General features: G+C 43.6%; 1 protein-coding gene across 1 annotated transcript in view; it reads left to right on the forward strand.

The window, feature by feature from the left end:
* The first annotated feature begins 245 nt into the window (after positions 1 to 245).
* The window catches only part of PDIA5 (protein disulfide isomerase family A member 5), a 100507-nt gene continuing 80454 nt past the window's right edge, over positions 246 to 20298 (forward strand). The window contains exons 1-3 of the mRNA XM_030952378.1: positions 246 to 329; positions 11824 to 11950; positions 14936 to 15023. Coding sequence (XP_030808238.1) covers positions 246 to 329; positions 11824 to 11950; positions 14936 to 15023 — 299 coding nt within the window. The remainder of the gene's footprint in view (positions 330 to 11823; positions 11951 to 14935; positions 15024 to 20298) is intronic.

The raw sequence follows: 20298 nt of genomic DNA on the forward strand, positions 1-20298 counted from the left end.
TGAAGCAAACGGGACGGGGATTTTGGGTAGCATGTCGGTAGGGGTTGGGCGTTTATTTCCCTGCGCGGGATGGCTGCGGGAGCGGCATCGTGCCTCGGGGGATGAGCATCCCCGGCGCGGGCCGGACTACAGCCCCCGTCATGCCGCGGCGCGGGCGGGCGGTGGCGGCGAGCGCGCCTGCGCCGCCAGACGTGGCAGCAGCCGCAGCGGCGGCGGGTCCGGAGCGGGTCCGGCGCGGCGGCGGGATGGCAGCGCCGGGGCAGGGCGCGGGGGCTGCGCGGCGCCGCGGGCGGCTCCCGCCGCTGCCGCTGCTGCTGCTCGGCCTGGCGGTGAGTGGCGCCGGGGGGCGGCGGGGGCGGCGCGGGGTGTCCCTCGTCCCCGGGCCGGGGCGGGGGCGCGGCGCGGCCGGCGGAGTTGGGCGAAAGTTGGGAGCGGGACGGGCCCCCGGGGCCGGGCGCGGCGGCTCCCCCGCCGCTCGCACCCGCCGCCGCCGCGGGCGGGCTCGGCTCGGCACGGCACAGCCCGGCATGGCCGGGCTCCGGCAGCGCTGCTCCCGGGTGTCTTCCCAGCGCTCAGCCCGCGTGCTGCTCTCCCGCTTCCCCTTTCCCTCCTTTCCCTTTCTCTCTGCCTCCCAAACCACCGCCCGGAGGAAGCGCTCCTCAGCGTGCGGCTGCCGCTCCCCGAGCGGCGGCGGGCTGGGGCCCCGGCTGCCCCGGCCCCGGGGGCTCCGACCGGCGGCGCTTCGGTCCCAAGTTTCGTGTGGAAAGCGGTGCGGTGGCAGAGGGTTTCCAGAGGATTTCCCCCGGCGGCGGCTGTGCCGCAGAGGAGCTGCCGCGCTCGGCTTTGTGCACCTGTGTGCGGCACCCCCGCCGCGGGCACCCCCGCCCCTGCGCCCCTCGCATGTGGCGCTGTCCATCCCGCTGCGCTCCCCAGAATCGGGTGTGCTTCATTGACGTTGCGCTGACTAGAGCGCTGCTTACCTCAGGGAGGCTCCTAGACTTCCAGAAATACTTTAAAGTCTGATTTTTCTTCCTTTTTTTTTTTTTTTTAATCCACAGAATTTAGCATAAATAGCTCAAAAGATTAATGAAGGCATGCTTTAAAACAGTACTTTATTGCATTTATTATCATGAACTACAGTTCATCCTTCTGCCCGGGCAAATGAAGCTAATAATTAATGAAAAATTACGTTAATCTTTTTATGCACAAGTGATCTGAAACATATTTGGAAATGCATGACTGTGGAGTGCTCACCTAGTTCATACAAATCAAGTGTGGAATTGCTAATTGCCATATGCTTATTCTGTACTAATATTAGAATTGCCTTTGTGGGACAGAAAGATTCTGCCCTGCCTGATGTAGCCTTTTGCCCCTGGCAGGGCCATGGCTCTCGGCTCATTCAGGAGGGAGAAGAAGTGCCGTGCATTCTGAACAACTTTTGCATTAAGCTTGATCAAAAATCACAGATCTCTGCTATCTTCACTTCATTGATTTCAAGTGAAACTGAAGTCAGGCTGAACTCTCCCTAAATGCTGGAGAGGTCTCAGTGTGAATTTTTTTCCTCTGTGGCTCATCTTTAATGTATGCAGTAGTTTTCTCAGTGATACTTGTGGCAGTGCATTCCTCAGATTGAGCATATACTGTGGACCAAGGGAGTTACAAGTGGACTGAATTTTCCCTCCCTTCAAAATAGCTAAACACACGGAGTTATTTCTGGTATTTCCTACTATATCCACTATGACTGTCAGACTTTATCTTACTGTAACATTCATTTTATGTTAATGTAAATATTTTCCTGTGATTTTTCTTTGTAGATTAAAAGATATTTTCCCCATCTTTCTTCATATGAATCTATTGTTCCTAATTGTTCTGGTTGCCCTCTTTGACCTTTTGTGTTGCAGAGCTGGTGTCTTTGAGATGTGCAGAGGGGCCCTGCTGTTGTCAGTGAAATTATACAAAGCCATTTTAATTTATCCACATTATTATTACTTACCTTTCTTACTTTGCCACAGCAGTTTATTTGCTCTGTGATGCTTCATGCTGAGCAGATGTCTTCACTGAGCGTTGATTCAGCTAATTCTTTCCCCTTTGCTGTGTACAAGTAGTTTAAATTATTTCTTCCAATTTGCATTATCTTGCACTTGAAGGTGTGATTTTTCATCTTGAAATACGTAACTCGCTGTACTTGAGGATTGAAAAACTAGTTTACAGCTTTACAGCTGTGAACATAGCAAAACCTGCTTTTAATTTATTTTGAGTCAATGCAAGGCTGTTAAATCAGGTGGTTCTCAGTGTGTAAAGTTAAACTAAAGGTAATACCAGCTGCTTGGTAGGTCAATGAGAAACATTTTTCCCTTCCAGCCAGTCTTTTTTCATGTATCCCAATGTGTTTTGGTTTTTTGGCTTTTGTTTTGTTTGTTAGTTAGTTTTTCTGGAAGTGCTGACTGCTTGCCGTGCACCTGGAACAGCAGCTAGAGTTGTGCATACATAGCACTTCTGAAAAATAGGGCTCATTTTTTGACCCAGAATTGAAGGTGGCTACATATATAAAAGAGAACCAACAAAGCTGAATGAAAAATATGTTTCAGTATCTTCTAATGTAAGCTGTTAATTTGTTACCTTCAGCATCACTGTGAGTGTGTGACACGCACGTGAGAAAGATGGTGAGGGGATCTCTGCCTGCTGTAGTTTTATTTCTTGAATGAGTTGGAGAGCTGTGAGGAAGTTGTGGGTTCCCTGTTTGGTTTATCCCTATTTGGTTTATTACAATTGTTGACTGTATTTCATGCTCAAAGGACTGAATTTACTCTTCAATTGGGAAGCACTGGGAAGGAGTTTTACACCAAGGTGGATTAGCATTTCCTCTGAAGGTGCTGTGCCTTCCCTAGCAGAAGGCAGCCACTGCTTCCTACAGGATTTTGCATCTGGGTCTGTTTGCTTTGCAAACACTGATGAATATTATCTCATACCAGTGTGGCAAAGATCAGTTTGTCTTCCGAGTGTTGGCTTAATGACAGAGAAACTGAGTCAAGAGTCCGGCTGGCTGAGCACTGTTGGGAAGCAGATTTTGTGACCTGGTGCCACTCAAACGCAGTGCCTTCAAAGAAGGGCTTGGAAGGAACATTTCCAGCTTCCTGCTCCTCAAGTACTTCCTTAATCCTTGCCAGTAGGGTTACAGGAACGCACTAGTGAGCCCTGACACTGACTTGTGAATCCCGGCCTGCAGGGAGGGCTTGGCCATGATTCCCTCTGTGCTGCATGTAGCCCTGCAGCATGCAGCAGTGGTTTGCCTCTGGTGAGTTTGCAGGCAGGGTGTGAGCGCTGCTTCACCACTGCAGTGCTCAGGTGCTGTTTCCTGTTGTGGCATTTGGGCTTGAATTCAGGAGTGCCTCTTCCCATCCAGTTACTGTTTGTACCACAGGAGCCTCTTTGGACAGTGTTTCCTGGCAGTCAGAGGGAGGGTATTGCAGAGACAAATTCCTTACTTGCTGTTCCCCCACTGTATTCATACTTTGTCCATTCCCTCTTCAAAACATGGATTTGTAAAACTCTGCTGTGGGCTATGCTGTGTGTCCTCAGATGCCCTTCCCAAATCAAACCCTGGCTTTGTTACTTCACCCCATGCCTTATGGAGGGATGTTTTCAATCCATTGAATTTGATGCCACAGCACCTGTTTAGCTCAGAGGCCCTGGGATGTTGGAGGCCCTGCAAGCGTGGTGTCATCAGAACTGCTGTTTCTGCCCAGGAGTGAGTTCATGGTGTCCTGAGCAGTTGGTGATGGAAGAGGTGCTTGTTCTGTTGTTGGCCATTTCTTTTGCCTTTTGGTGATGGAGTTCCTTGAATTCTCTGTTTCAATAAAATGGAAGTAGTGAGGTATTTCTTGAGAGCTGTGGCTGGAGGAATGGAAAAACTCTGGCTGCAAATTGCATTGCACTAACTAGCATTGCCTTAAATTTCTTGGTGCTCCCAGGGTCACTTTGTAAATAAGTTGTTGTTTACCTTGTTCCTGCCACCTTTTCAAGCTTGTGAATGGCAAAAGATTGTGATAGCAAAGCAAGTCTTTAGCTTTGGCCCTGTGTCAGCTGTGAGTGGCTGGTAGCATTGGTGGAGGGTGCTGTGAATTGCACGCTTGCAGAACACAGATAAGAAAGGTAACTTAATTTGTGACTGTTTTGATGATGTCCTGTCTGTTGTCTCTGGGTTTAGAGTCATACAGCCTGTTTGTTGGGTGACTGCAAATAGACTTTTTCTCTCCCCCTCCTCAGTTTTCCTGGATGTGGCACACCATGACTGTGGGGTTGTGCTGCTCTAGGATCAGCTGTGTCCTGGTTTGTTCTGGTGCTGCCTTCCTTTTGCCTCTTGCAGATCACTTCCTTTCTGTGTGAATCTTGCTCCAGCTATTAAAATTAAACTTTGTCTCCTATCACCTGGCAGAAGAATGTGAGGATTAATTAGTTAACATTTGTGCAATGCTTTGAAGATAACAAATGCCATATAAAGTGCTAGAGATTTTCAGGTGTTATCTTTTGCCCTCTCTTCCTTATAAATCCCATTAATAGTGGTTCTGTCTTCTTTTTATAGTACCTCCTACGTGCTTCTTGAGTAGGTGGTATTTCTTTAAACTTCTTAAAACCCCAAATTTTAGTGGGGGATTATGTGGCATATGCTTTGCTCATGTCCTTAACTTCTGTAGCCAAATGTGCTTGCTCAGAAGTAATATTTGAAATATTATTTCATCGACAGCTCGTTTAATATATGTATGGGGCCATTGCCTGGCTTGAAGAGAGAGAGCTTCATGTTCATAATGAGAAAATTCTTTGTCAACGTTAGTAATTGACCCTATTACAGTCAGTTGTTAATTAGTAAATAGTTGCACAGGTTTTCCTTCACAGAGCATTTGAAACCCAGTGATAAACCATACAATTAATTTGCTACTCAGAGCCCTTAAGAACATCCTTTAGTATAGACTATTATGCCTGTAGCTTAAACCCCACTGTGTAAGAACAATATGAACAGTAGAGTCTAGTCAAATCTTGACGTCTCCATGGTATTTTTTGCTACCTTCTATATTTGGAAAGTGAACATAGCAAGCACCACCTTAAGTGGAATGTCTTATTAGTAGTGTTCTTCAGCCTAAGTTAGAGAGTACTAAGACACTCTTTGTCAGGATTTTAATTTGCCTTCCTTTGAAAACAAAAGAAAATATGATACTTACCTCTTTACAGATATGACCTTCCACAACAAATGTCAGTACTGCATCTGTTTTTTAATTTCTGGAACAGCTTGAGGTGAGAGTTAACTGATATGGATTATGTATGCAGTAAGAATGTGTTCTTCCACAGAGCTTGTGGGAATAAACAAAACCCAGGAAGTGTCCAGTGGGCATTTCTGCAAATGTAAGTCCGTTGGGCAAACCCACAGTTTTCAAATGCTGTTGGTCTTGCAGTGCAGAAGTTGTTGATTTGCCTGTGTGTCTGCTGGAGCCCTGCTCACCTGGCCCATCCCACGCTGCTGTAGGTGTGGGAGTCGCTGCTCCCCACTCCTGTTGGTGGCTTTTTGGGTTGGTCACAGTCATCACTGAGCAGCCTTTGTGCTGGGAGTCGTCAGCAGGTTGCATTTTGTGGGCCCCCACACGGGCAATTGGCAGAAGATGGTTTTGTGATTCCAGTGGGATTGCAGAGACTCCTGCAGGGGCCACTTGAATTGTGACCCCTGAAGTCTGAGACCCAAGAGCTACTACCCTCTCTCTTCCCACTCCACAAAGTAGTTTTTTAGCAGGCTTCCTTGAGGTACCTTTGGGTAACAGAGCTAACGTGTCTCCTCCCATCTGATTTGATTAAAATGTTTCTACAGCTATTTTAGATATTAATCATGAACGAAAAAAGGGGACTGTCCTACTTATCACTATCCATCTTGGAAGGCATTTGTTACAAATGGCTCAGTGATCAAAGCAGCACAACCCTGAATGTAAATAGCAGCAGAGGGAGGGCTCCTGAGTGAAAAGCAAGCAATTATTGCACAAGGTCAAGAGTGGTTTGTATGATGAACAAGGAAGATAAAACATCTGCAGTCAAACTGTGATTCTTGTAAACAAGAAGGCTTTTGGTTTGAACATCTTGTATTTTTCAGTGGGAAGGAATTGGGGGGAAGGAAGCAATGGGTCAGTTTCTCTCTTGTGCTTGCCTGGAGATGACTTAGACCTGGTATTGGCAGTACATGCACAGTGTCTGCACCACGGGACCTGGCTGTGTCACCAGCTGATCTGCAGATTTACAAACCTCCATCACCTCAGTACAGAGGTGTCCCAGCCTTCTGAAGTGAAATGCAGAGTCCATCACAGGGCTCATTTTGGGAGCTGAGTGGGAAAGGAAAGGTGAGATTCTGTCTTCTTGCTAGGATTTCTTCCCCATGACCCACCCCCTCCCCCCACCATCCCTTCCATTTTAATGTGGCAGATGAGACCCTTATTCAGAATGTGAACTACTCCCCTGCTAAAGAAGTTAATAATGAAATAAAATTCAGTCATCTCCATTACTGCTTGGAATTTTGAGGCAGGTTTCCTCTTCAGCTAGACTCCTAAAAAATGCCTTGTCAGACACAATCTGTTTCATATGCACAGGGTTGCTGATTGATCATATTTACAGTGGGTTGAGTGCTGTTGTCCCAAAATGAGAATGACACCAGTGGGTGGCTAAGCTAAGGCAGAAATCCGAGTCAATGTCTTCCTGAAAAAGTAGGGTTTAGAAATTGTGGTCGAGTGTAAGGCTGTGTCCCTGCCAAGCAGCAGTAGTGCTGGAGTCTGTTGTCACAGCCCTAGCTATTCTTGATGAATAGTGTGCAAATTGGCTGCTAATTATACATGTGTTAGTGTGTGCATAAAAACTGCATGTTGACATATGGATTCAGGCACCTAAGCACTGTTTCAGCTGCATATCCATTTATACTTTTTATGCATTATTTGTGTCCAGGGAAGTATATATTTCTGGCTCTTGAGCTGGAAATAGGAGAAATAGGAGTAGTTTTTCTGTCCAGTGTACAATGTTATTCTTCTGATAGAAATAAAAATTAAATAAGGAAGATCTATTTTCTTGTTTTTAAAACTGTGTGTATTCGTTGCCCTTGATGTAAAATAAATACATAAGTAATTCTCCAGATATGCTGCTTATCCTTAGCAAAAGACCATTCTGTCATGAAGCTTTTGTGGGGAGCAACTCATAAAGTGAACTGGGTCTGTGGGAGCAATAGTTAAGCATTTATCACATTTAATTTGAATAATAAATGTAAAATATGAAAATACATTCTTGTGGCTGTTTGAAAGATATTCCCTTTTTTCATTTTAAAATGAGATTCAGAGAAGAGTAAAAGCTTGAGAAATAGACTCTGCTTTCTCAGATCCTTGATAATTTTGAGAAAACATGGCCTGAGGGATCACCACATTTTTCAATAGTGTCAGTCCTGGAAGTATAATTAGCAAATAGCTATTTGCCTGTAACTCTTTGCCTCTGGGTTCCTGAAAGCTCAGATCTTCCTTGGGTACCAATTCTAAGGGAGTGAGGTTGTGGAGTGTTTACTGCTCTTTAACACGTGTATATGTTCGGCAGCTCTGCAAGGAATTACTGGACAGTGGGGAAAAAAAGAAAATTGAACCTTTTTGACTGATCAGGCTTCTGCCATCAAGCTTGCAAGATCATATATTTAAATACAAACTTTGAAGAACAGAGACAGAACACATGGGGGTTTTGTACCTTGTACTTGAATAACTGTCTCAGCAGTTTTGAATTTACTGTCTTGAGGATTTGGGTTCACTTATGTTTTACTTGAGAGTCTTTCATGCATCTCAGACACTACAGTCACATGACTGATGTGTGACCTATGCCATAAAAATTCTGTGAAAATAAATTCAGATTGCGATCTTGAGCTGGGGAAGATCTGCAGCCTGGAATTGCTATGAGATTTGCATTTCATAGTCTGCCACGTGTAGTCTGTCTTTTTTTTTAAGGTCTCCACCAAAGTTTCCTGCGTCTGAGAACACCAGGTGACAGTTGTGTCACCAAGCCAGCCATGGATAAGGACCTCTTACGATAGGCAACTGTGCAAACACAGCACAAAATAAAATAGACCTTCCCTCAGTTTTGTTGCAGTTTCTCATTGCCATAACTCGCAAGGGTGGCAGAGATGTTGTCCATGTTGGTCCTATTATGCCTTTTACTTTAGCAGGTATCAGGGTGGGCAGCTTCTTGAGAAAAATACTTGGAGCACTTCTTAAATTTTCAGAGATGGTCATGAATAGATCTTAAAGCTTTAGGATGCTCAAGTGACAAGAGAGTTTAGCTTGTTTCTTATTTATAGATTTCCATATGTGTGAATGTAGCACTTCCTGACGCATATGAGAAGAGGCTTCCTGCCCAGGAGGGACTTTCACCTTTCTTGACCTTTTCTTTTTTTAATATGCGCTCGTCTCCTCCTATGCCCTGGATTTAAACAAGAAGCAGTGTGCTTGATTGGGCAGTGCCTGGCTGATGAGCTCCCCTGCAAAATGTCTGGAGTAAATCTACCTGAGTCATGACTTACCAATAAATTCATATAGCACAGTACATGCAAATTAGCTTCATCTTTGCTGCTGCTTTACCTATGGGCTGTGCAGGAATATGAGTTTGGTTTTCTGTGGAAGAGTGCAACTGCTTCCATAGAATTCTTTTTTCCTATCCTCTTAATTTTACATTGTTGCCAGAACTAGTGGCTGTAGCCCTGGTGAGACTGTAGCTGCTGGTACAGTCATCACTGCTGTGACTCTAGAGCAGGGGAAAGCAGCCCCGTGTTTGGGACTAGCGTCTGGTAGAACTGACCCCTTGATATCCCTTGCCTTCCACAGAGCTGGTAGGGAAGGCAGAGGTTCTTCTGGAGGTTTAGCCATAAACCAGCCTCTTGTTTATTCCTGGGTAGGGTATTGATGAATTTCAGCAGGAGAAAGCTGGAGAGTGCAGAACTACTTAATTCTTATCAGTTTGCAAATATCATGTAGTGCAGACAGAACCGAGGCTGGTGAATTTCTCTGCTCAGTCGATAACCTCCCAGTGCTGCTGTGCTGCCTCAGATGTGCAGGCAGCGCATTTCTGTCCAACTCAATGCCTTTGGCTTGGACCTTCTGGGTTTTATAACCAGGAAAGGCTGCAACATTAATCTTAATTAAAGGGAGATGATGATTTATTCAGCTGGGTGATTGGTGTGCTTGTATGCACAATGCCTTTCCCAGTGGGTTTTGGGCTAAACCATGGGAACAGAGAGAGCTACTGTAGTAAAACTGCAGGAAAATTAGTAGCATGTATTGATTTGATACTTTGAGAGGAATTGGGCAAAGAAGCAGTGGATATATGCAATGTGTCATGCATCTCCCTCCAAGTCCCTGCTGTTCCACCAGTGCGGCGGGTTTTCTGTTAGTGGCAACACCGACAAGGCACTAGTTAAAGCTGTCATTGTTTTCAGAATCCAATTTTGCAAGAAGTTTACAGCTCTGCCATTTTAAGGAGAGAAAGAAAAAAAAGAGAAAATTCCTGAAACTGGCAAAGCAGCCTTTCTAACTGGAAAAGACATGGAATGCCTTGTACTTAAAACTATAAAATGGTGTGCGTTGGAAGAGAGCGCAAAGATCATCTCGTTCTAACACCTCTCTTCTGAGCTGTTGGTGAGCACTTTAAACAAAGTTTACAGTATCATTTGATGTCATGTTGAAAGTGGCATTTGTGGGGTGTTTTAGTCTAATTTCTTCTTTTTGATTGAGTTCACAGACTTAGAATATCCTTCACTGAGTCCAGTTTTTTAAGCCAAATGAGCAACCTGTAGTTTCACTTTTTCTGTGTGTTCAGCCTTAGTTTCAGTTAAGCTTATTTTTTGTCTTCTGTAATTCAAGGCATAAATATAACTGTAAGGCACTTGAATAGTTACAAAAATTGAGGTGAAGGGAAGAATTAAAAAAAATACTTAGCTTTAAAAAGATCTGCCCATAATGTTGGATTAATTTCTCCTGTGCAGTGCCTGGTATTGATGGTTTGGGGCAGGACTGTTCATGTCTGTGTCACCTCACTTAGCCCAACTCTATTTGCCTGCTTTGACTGGCAACACCACGTATTCATCTCAGAAAATACACAAGTGATACACAGCCTGGAGTAGGAAGGTTAAGCCCTGCACATCTGGGTTTAGAAGGATGTGAGTCTTTTGGTCGAATTAAAGCACCAAGGACATTTATGCTGAAGGTAGAGGCTGACTTGCAAATGTGCTCACTTCCTTCTCACAATCTGACCATCTGGGGCCCAGTGGTGGGATCACTGCCTGCAGAGTGGGGTAACTTGTTCATGCCTAGATTTTGTGTTATAGGTGTATTTTCTGGTAACTTCTAAGTACTCAAACATCCTGGTTGTTTTGAGGATGATATCCATCTCAGCTCAGCATCTTTCCATTACCTCGTGTGTGCCAGGATTCCCCTCATGCCCTTTTCTTGTCCACATGTAAAGACTTCTGGCATTTATACAGTCTGATTTGTAGGTGCAGGTTTTGTTACTGAGCCTCAGTGACTGTGGTGCTTGGAAATAGCTGAATTTGAATGAAGTGCGTGCCTGGGGCTGTGTGTTCTGACTTCATTGGCTTAGTCCCTTCTTTAAATACTGCATGATGTAACACATGGGATGCAGGAGCTGCCTTTTGTTTCTTCACATCTGCTGTGGACGGTGGATGTGTTTTCCAGCCTGGTTGGAGTAAGGCACGATCAAAATCAGTTCTGTAATTAAGGAAATGTTGAACCTCTTGTGTGTGTTAGGCAAATGAGCTAAAGCTTTTAGCCAAGCAATTAAGTGTTAAGGTTTTACTGTAAGGTGAATGGAAACTAGATAATTTCTCCAGCTAAGCTTCCCTTAATCATTCCATTAGCACAAATTCAGTACAGTGCAGAAGGGAAGCAGCATAGCCTGATGGATAAGATTATTATTATATTATTATTATTGAAGAATATTGCAGTAAGAATAAGCAGTAAAGGCCCCAGCTGAGGTTATGGTCATAATTCGATATGAGCTTTTTACTTCATGACAGTCAAACTCTGCTGTGGAACTGTTGTGATTTAAATAGAGTAAAAGATGCAGTGGAAAAAAAGACTTGTTTGCATAGATCCAGAGCTGAGATGCAGAGAGATTAAATGCTGTGTCTTCCATGTGGCCAGTGGAAGCTGAACAAGGCACTGCTGTGTGTGTGACACGGTGTGGGCACTGGGAAACATGAGCCCTGCTCCGCTTTGGTGGGTGGAAGAGGGTTGTGCTTAGTGCTCTAATGCGGGTGCTGGATTGCTTGCATTTTCTGGTCTCATTTCCTGCATCTGCTCCCTGTCAGTGTGTGTTATTTTAACTTCATGGCTGTCTTCTGTAGGGTATCAAAGTACTGGATTGAGTTTGCAGCATATTCGGAGATGTAGGGACAAGAGTGCTCTCAAAGTGGCAATTTGCTGCTTCTCTTGGTAAAGTATATTAAATTTACATAGAATTGCTATCTGATTATCTGACTTGGGAGCAAACTTTTAAGGAGGGTGGCATCTTAAGTAAAACTGTATTTCTTGATGCTGTGTTCATTTTTCCATGTAAGGGTACTTGTTAAGAATGTACTGACCCAGTTTCAATAAATCACGCGCCTGGCATTTTTTCTTTTGGTTTTGCTGATCAAATCAATGTGATAGCCTATTTAAGGCAGCATGTCTCAAGATTATAAAAAAACATGATGGCAATTTGCAAAAGCAGGTTATCTTTTTATTTGTGACTGATGTTTTTGGCTCTCTGTTTCCCCAGGCATTCTTGCCAGCATTCGTGTACTCATTGAAGGTGTCTCCACTCATAGAAAAAATAAGTGATCACAAGGATTTTAAGAAGCTTCTCAGGACACGGAATAACGTACTGGTGCTCTATTCCAAATCTGGTAAGCCTTTTTTTCTTTCTTTTTTTCTTTGATGTTACAGCTCTTTGTGCCCAGCAAGGTGTGTACCTAGGGGCCTCCCTGTGACTGCAAGGGCTCCTTGGGGACTGGAGTCCTTTGTTTTAATTCAGAGGCTCCTGATGTTTCAAGATCGAAGTCATCTTAATTCAGCCTTCTAATTGCTCTGTCACATTGGCAAAAATGTACTTTATTCTGGCTTTGTCTGCAGAACTGACTCCCTTGTAATAAGAGCTTTCTGGTGTGTTTATCACAGTAGTTTGCAAGTTTTGATTTCCTGGTGACACTGAAAGGCGTAATGAATAGTTACAGTACTGAAATCAATCCATCTTTGCTTCTAACAGTTTTGAGTGTCCCATGGATGTCTTTCAGCTTTAATTAAAAAAATATAAAAATAAAAAAAGAACTGTTGTGTAAGATGGAAAATGACTCATTTCACATTATGCCACCTGTACCCTTGAATCTTTTTGTTGGTTCCTCTGTCATTCAGGCTCACCTTTCTGGCTGCCTACTAAACTGTTTGCTCTTCCTTCGCTCTGTTCTGCTCCTGCTGTACCTTTTCTCCTTTCTTGCCTTGGTTTTTTTTGGGGGTGTTTTGTGTAACAACATGTAAAATCGAGAAACAATCTTTAAACTCCGTACACAAGTGCAGAATGCTTTTGTGAATGTGGAAGTCATTGGACAGCAAGAAGTAAAATGTGTAATTAAGATGATTTTCCTTCATGCTGTATTGTTTTTGTTGTTGCTTCCTTTTTTTTTTCCTGTAGGCAGACAGGACAACAATGCCTTGTATGGGTGTTGGGTCCTCCTTTTCTGACCTTTTCTGTTGCAAAGGTTCTATGTCAATGAAACACAGTGATGGTAGCATTGCTCTGGGTTCATAGTGTATCACATTGGAGCAGCATATAGTGACCAATATCCTCCTCCCTCTGCCCCTCAGTATTAGAGAATTTTGCAGACAAGGATGTGCAGGTGCTGGAGTAATTAACTTTATTTCCTAAAGATATGCTTATTCTGAAACAGTTAAAATTATATACGTGGCTTATTCCTTTTATTGAAATACTTGTGTTTTTCTATAGTGGGGAACTTTGAGCGCTTGAACTTGGCCAAATGGTTTTGTAGTAACAGGTTCAAAGTGAAAATCATAAAAGAGTTTCTAATGCTTTTTGATTTTTGAAAGGAACACTTTAGATAAAAAGACGTCTGTATTATTCAGCTTCTTAAAGGGAAAATTTTCTTTTTACGCTTAATATTTTAAGTGGTGGTTGCTTTCATTTTTAGCAGCACAACCAGAACACTTCAGCTGTGACACTCATCTAATAAATGTTGCCCTATGGGCATTGTTCAAAAGCCATGTTATGGAGATTTCTTTTTTTTCTGTTTTTGTTATTTAATTGGTTGGTTTTAGCAGTCTAAAGCACTGCATGCAGAGCTGACTATGGAATTAATGTTTCTTCCTGGAACAGTTATCCTTGCACAATTTGAAATCTCTTGCCCAGCAGTCACTCAGAAAGAGGGGAGGGGAAAAAAGAGATGGGAATTTGGAGGTGTAATTTCAATTCCAGATATACATCCCCCAGCTGTGATGAGATGTTGGCTGGCATTTGGTCATACTGCTGGAACAAATGCTTTACTTGACTGAGCAGAGCTAGATGTCACTTTCTATTGCAGTCAGAAAATTCATTGGTTTGGGAGGTGTCATTATTTGTGGGAGATGTTTAGTTCCCCCTGCCAGGAGGGTGTCCTAGCAGGGGTACTCAGCTGCTGAGTCTTCTGGGACAAGCTGGAGGCTTATTTTTAAAAGTGTATTTGCCAAACTGTTCTGTTCTAAGTACAAAGAATTCCCTCACCTAAGTCCCTGTGTTGGTGAGAGGTGGCAATTGCATGTTCTGGGTATTGGGGGTATGAGAGTTTCTGGAGAGTTGATACATGTGGGTGGGTGTCTCTGATGGCACAGGCCCAAGCAAAGTCTGTCAAATACAAAGAGGCTGTGTCTGGCTCAGGAGATTGTTGAGGTAAAACTTGTGAAGGTTTAGAGATTATTTGATGGGTTATCCCTACATGCTGGCTCTGCTTGTCTACTCTGACATCTACAGGCGCTTACTTCCTCAAATGCTGGAGACAAGATACTGGTCTACAGAAGCATTCTTTCTGTCCCCATATTGCCATTCTTACATTCAGTTACTTGAAGTAGTTGTGGAGATCTGAAAGAGGCTCTGGGTTTCTATTTTCTGCTTATTGAGGAAGGAAACAGTTCCTGTTAGATTTTTTTGGGGAATGGATACTTATTTTTACTACTATATTTTTCTCTCTTCTGTTTATTTTTAATACCATTCATAAGACTGTTTTGGAATGGTAGTGATTTGCAAAACCTACACATGTGGCATGGCATTATAAAAATCTCTGTTGGGTATTTATAATACAGCCAGTACTTGGAAGGACCTTTGCTGGGTACTGCTCATGACTGTTGCTTTAGGTATCTCCCAGGGTTATTATGAGGATAAAGTCTGTTATTTTCTGTGTATGGCTGGGGTAGAATTAGGGAGAGAGAGATGCTGAATGACTTGCCCTTACAGCTGATGAAAGTCCTAAATGAAATTGCTCTAATTAGCAGGCTGTGGTACAAACTGGTTCATGCCCAGCCACAGGGAAGAAGGCAGTGTTGGGATGAAAGCTGTAGGAGAGGACACAGTATAGCTCCATAAATGCAGCTCAGGGAACGTGTCTGGAAATACCAATTTCAGTGGCTTGTTTAAGGGGGTAGAGGGAAGGAGCAACCCAGCTTCACCTGCAGCCAGCTTTCCTTCTAGTTTACAGAAGATTTTACTGATCCCTGTTACACTGGTTTCTTCAAATGAGACAAAATGTTCTTGGGGTGCTTTGGAACATAGAAATGCAATGTTGTGTTGTTTTGTGCGGCGTGGTAATGCTGCTATTAATTGAGTTTTATTATTTAATTTTGTCTTCCAGCCACTGCTGCTGAAAGCTCACTCAGATTACTGTCCAGTGTGGCCCAGGAGGTGAAAGGACGAGGTACTATAAGCTGGATAGACTGTGGGTACGTGTCGTGCTCTTTTCCTTCTCATTTTCCCTTTCCCCTTTTGGCTTTTATTGCTATCTTAGCTTTTTTGATGGCTCTGAAACTTTTTGCCTTTAAGTGGACACATAATTCTGTGTAGTTTCTTCTATAGGGAGCTTATATCTTACCATCTTTTCTTCCTTTGAACAAGTGGAGGGGAATAATTTTTTTCCTTATGGCTGTTGTTACTTCTCTGGCAGGATGTTTTTCAGCCTGAAGCTGAGACCCCAGCTAACATTGCCTTTCATAGGCAACACATAGGGTGCAAGCTTTCTTCTCACAAGCCAGAGGAGGAGGAATCTCACATGTTGTGCCTCAGCTGGAGGGCAGTGCAATTCTGCTCTGACAGCAAATGTGTAAGCAGTAAGGCTGTTTGCTTGGTTTTGAAGCATCCACCCATTTGTGTTTCTCAATAAAATGTGCTTTCTTTTAAAGACCTTCTTCTGTGGTGGTATAAGTTCTGGCAATTTTTAATGTGAAGGCAGAGAAACTTGTTTTTGTAAGTGGTGGTGTGTGTGGGGAGGAATGAACAGGTGTGTACTTTCTGGTTTGCAGATGTGAAAATCTCCACTGTGGTTCAACTCAATAACAGTTTGCTTGTGGTTTTAGCTTGTGTATTGTAGTGCCTCTGCAGCTTTGAGAGCTTTGCCTGCAGGTGGCAAGTTCCCCTTCCAGCACTGCAGAGGAGCAGCTTGCTGCCTACCTGTGTGTTTGGGTGGATTGCCATGGTATGAACAGATTGTACACTGTGCACAAATGTAAGTCAGCTCTGCACATCTTGTGGCTCCCTTAAAATTACACTTCTGAAACTAACCCTCATCCATCAAACAGTGACCCAGAATAAGTCATTGGTAAATTGGAAGTTAACGTGGGTTTGTGGTTATTAACCTGCCCTGCTCCCTCCCTGCCACCAGGCAGGTATCTCTCCTGTGGAGTCCTCTGCCTTCTGTTTGCATTCTGCTGGGCTCATCCAAGTGCACACACACTTTCATCTCTGCCCAACTGGTGGGGACAGAGTTCCAAGTCATCTGCTGGCTGTTCCTCAGAGGTCAGTGAAGCCTGCACCACTTGCCAGTGGATAAATTGTATTGACTCTGACAAGGTGAAGGTTGTGAGGAGATCTGGCATACCTCTGAAATGCATGAAAACCAGTCTTCATTTCTAACAAAAGCACTGATAAGTAATTTTTTGTTGTCAACAATGAGGGCTAGCAAATAGAGTACTGAGCCAGCCTCTTGGCTTCAGTTTCTAATCAGCTTTAGTTTCTGGTTATGGAGTGCTTTCTACCTTTTTGTGTCTTTTGTTTTAGGCTACCTCTGTGCTGAGGGCCTTACTGCTTACTCTGGCTGTGTGTATGTGGTATATACAAATGCTGGATGATGAGGCTGTTCAGCTGGCCCTTCAAAATGCTGCTGTAATACAACTAAACAAGAACTCTGTTCAGGATTTGTTTTAGTTCTGGGTTGGAGAAGGAAAGATTCGGTGTTTAGGACTTCAGCTTGAAATCCAGGGAAGTTTTAGCATTTAGTTCCACAGGTCAGTCTTCACTCCTGAGTTTGTAAGTAATGGTGATGGGGAGGGAAATGTATTGTTTGCTTTTGCTGTAAAATAAAATTCGATTAATCAAACCCTAATATACTCACATTTTCCAAATGTTGACATCTAGACCAAACTTTGTTATGGAAGCTACTTGCAAGAAATGTATTTTTAAGTCTCTCCCACGCAGTGCTTTAATACTTCTCATAGGAAGCTCAGTACTTGCAGTGCCTTTCCTCTCACCATGAGGGGGAAATATTGAAAGGTGAGTTAATCTCAGACAGTGAAGCAGCGTGGTGAAAGTCATGCTGTAAGGGGTTGGGACACCTGAGAATAGATTGGTAGGTTGCCAAAATTTGCAGTAATGCTGCAATCAGATTACCACTTCCTGAGTGGCTGCAGTGACCAGGATGTTGTAACATGGCAATAGATGTAATTCTCTCTTTGAGGGTAAAGCAGAGCTGTCTTTCATGTCTTGTTTGGGAAGAACCTGGAAAAAATAGCTGGGCATTTTTCAGAACTGGACTTCTATCCTTCTGTCACTCCTGCTAAGGGATACCATAACAGGGTCTGTGAGCTTGCTTCATGGGGCAAGGTGAGCTGGAAGACTGGCTTGTGGTAAAGGAGGTCTTGGTGGATGCAAAAAGAAACCCTAAACAAATAGTTTGAGGCTAAACCGAGTTTTGTGGTTGATTTGCTTTTTAACTTCTGAAGCACTCTGAAATCAATCTAGTAGTGTTGAGGTAGCTTTTAAACAATTTTTTTTCATGAAAGGTTTTTTACTTTGCTTATTGCTTTTTAAAAAATTATATACAGGTGGCTGAACTTGTATACAATATAGCAGGCTGTCACCTGCTGCAGTGACAGTACCAGAGGCTGCAGTAGTGCTGTCTGCCCCAGGTCACGGAGGGCCAATTGTAGGGCCTGGACAGCTGAGTCCTGCCAGAGCAGCTCAAGCCATTCTCCTGCAGCAAATATGCTGGGAGGCTTATTTGCAAGTCTTCATGCTGAAACAAACAGCACACAGATGCAGGGATATTTACAGCACAGGCTCAATTTGTTTTACAAATACTGACAAGAAATGTCTTGTTTGGCAGCAATATTTAGCGGGAAATTTTGGCTTTGCTCTTCACATCCTGCTGTACTGGGCTTCTTTGCCTTCAGATCCAAGCGTTGGCAGGGCTGGCATACATGCAGAGTTGTGGTTTGTGCCTCTGCTTCCCTGTGGCGATGATGGCAGCCTTTTCTTTCCTTTTTTTTTTACTGATGGTGCTTTTTTTTGTTACTTGTAATTCTCCTTCCCCTCGTTTTCAAGAGAAGGCAAGAACATTCTGCTGCGTGGACAGAGATCAGTGTGGAGTGCTGAATCTCAGCAGCATGTTCTGTATTTCATGTGATGGAGGGGAGTGTGCAGGTTTGTGGCTGAAGTGTGGCATTCAGGACTTCCTGAATGCTGGTCTGCATGGAAACTGTGCTCCTTGGCCTTGGCTTCTGTTGTGTCTGTGGTTTAAGACAGGGATTAGCTTTGAGCTTTCACTTCCAGGTTGAGTGTCCCAGAGAGAGAGGGAAGTTAGTTTTTCAGCATGATGTGGGGAAATACTTGGTTTCTGGCTGAGACAGTGTGGAGTAGAGGAGGTTGCCAATTAGTTTGTCACTTGGAGGCAGGGTAGCAGAGATCCCCAGTGTGCTTGGGAAGTGTAGGGCTGGAAATGCCATGTTGCCTGCCTTTCCTGCACAGCTGGGCTCACTTGTGCCAAGTGCCATGCTGGAGTGTGACCCCCTGCATGTGGCACTGTAGATAAGGTCCTCGACTGGGAGAGCTCAGTCCCTTCCTGCAGGCAGATCCACACCTCCTCCTGGAGATGAAGGGGCAGCTCGAGAGTTGCTCCCAGCATTGAAGTGGTCACTGTTTGCTGCTGTGTGCTGAGAGATAGCCTATGTGTCTCTATACATGGTTAAACGTGAAGCTATTTCAATTGTGAATGAAAGACCCAGCAGTGATGTGACAAAAATATGCTTTATTTTAGCCTTTACATGTTTTAATTAGAAGTCTTTGCTGAGGCGTTTGACGTTGAATGAATGGTGGTGTGAGAGACAAGAGAATACTGAACTAATTATGCCTGATGAGATGCATGGTATTGGGGATGGAGCACAACATTGCAGGTTGCTAAATCCTCAGTGTTCCAGAGAGATGGAGCAGGCACCTTGAGAGCAGGTGTTCTGGGGCTCGTGTCTGGGGACATGCCACGTTAATAGGAGCTGGGAGTCACAGCTTCTGTTCCTGAATTTGGTAATGAGTCACTTCTTGTTACTTTGTGCAGTTACAAAAGGTGTATCTGTTTTCCAGGCAACTGGGTAAATATTGCCTGATTCATTAGTCAATGTTTATAAAGAGCGTGGAGAACTTTGAAAGGTAAAATGCTGCAGCAGCATGAATGGGTGCTCTTTAGGGCATTCAGGTGAAATTGGAATGGGCATGTAAGAAAGCAGGAGCTTGGGCTATTTATTGAATTATTTTTTAATTGTAGGCTGATAGAAATTGGGAAGATTGAAGGGCATCATAGGGAACTGAAAGCTTAGGATATCTGCAAAAAAGCACAAAAAGACATGATATTTTCTATCTCAGAGACTGGCTGCTGCTAACTCTGGTTGGGATTTGTGCTGCAGAGCCTCTGCATCCCCGTGATCTCCCAAAACCTCCATTTTTTTAAGGCCTGGTAAAACTGGAGGTAAGCACTGATGTGGTCAAATAAAAGAGGAGTTTTGATAGAAATAAAAACTTATGTCAAACCCTTATGGTGGCAAGTAAAAGGTACAAAGTGATGTGCCTGGGAACACTGTAAGGCAGAATTACCTTTTGAATGAAAAACAAAGTTGTTGCTCATTGTATTTAAAGCAGACAAAGCTCTAGTCTCAGTTTGTGATGTCCTGAGGTGTGGTTTTGTAGAATAGTCATTACAAAGTTATTCTCTAGCCTTCTTAAGTGGGTTTTGTGACAGACCACAGTGTGGCCAAGGACTGATGTTACTTGGAAGAGTGTAACTAGTTTGGGTGACATGGAAAGAAAGTAAAATGGCTTTGTTGACAAGCAGAAAATGTGTTTGGCAGGTTATTTAGCACATTATGGTCAGGTGCAGCTTTGAAGAGGTTGAAAGTAGCTCTCTCCATCATGAATATGATTTAGGAAACACTCCTGTGTTTTCCAGTTATTGAAATGTCTCATTTTTTATTGACTATAACTCCTGCCCAGTTGTGGATTGGTATTTAAAAAAAAAAAAGCATTTCTTTGGCTCTGGGTAATTATTCTCTGCTCAAACTTGCATGGTTCCCTTTACTGTAGGTCCCAAACATAAACAAAGCTGTGTGATTTCCATCTGCTGTCATAGCGCGTGTGCTTGGCTTTAGCACATCAGACTGCTAGGAAGAGGAAATGCCATCTGCTTAAAATGTCTGACTAATTTTTGTTTGGTTTTAATCCCACTTTTTCTGCTTTTGTGCGTTATTCTTTTAGTCCCTTTTGTGTGTCATGAGCATCATCCCCATGTAGTCCCCATCCCCAATAATTACTTGTTATTGTGGCAGTCCCATGACACTTAGCATAAAGGTGAGACCATAATTTGGCTGGCAAAGCAGTACATTCAGACCTACACAGCTAAACATGCTGCTTCACAAGAGAGCCAAATCTAAAGAGTATTTGTCTCTTCTGGGGTTTTCCCTG

Source organism: Camarhynchus parvulus, chromosome 7, assembly GCF_901933205.1.
Source record: "Camarhynchus parvulus chromosome 7, STF_HiC, whole genome shotgun sequence".
Taxonomy (NCBI): domain Eukaryota; kingdom Metazoa; phylum Chordata; class Aves; order Passeriformes; family Thraupidae; genus Camarhynchus; species Camarhynchus parvulus.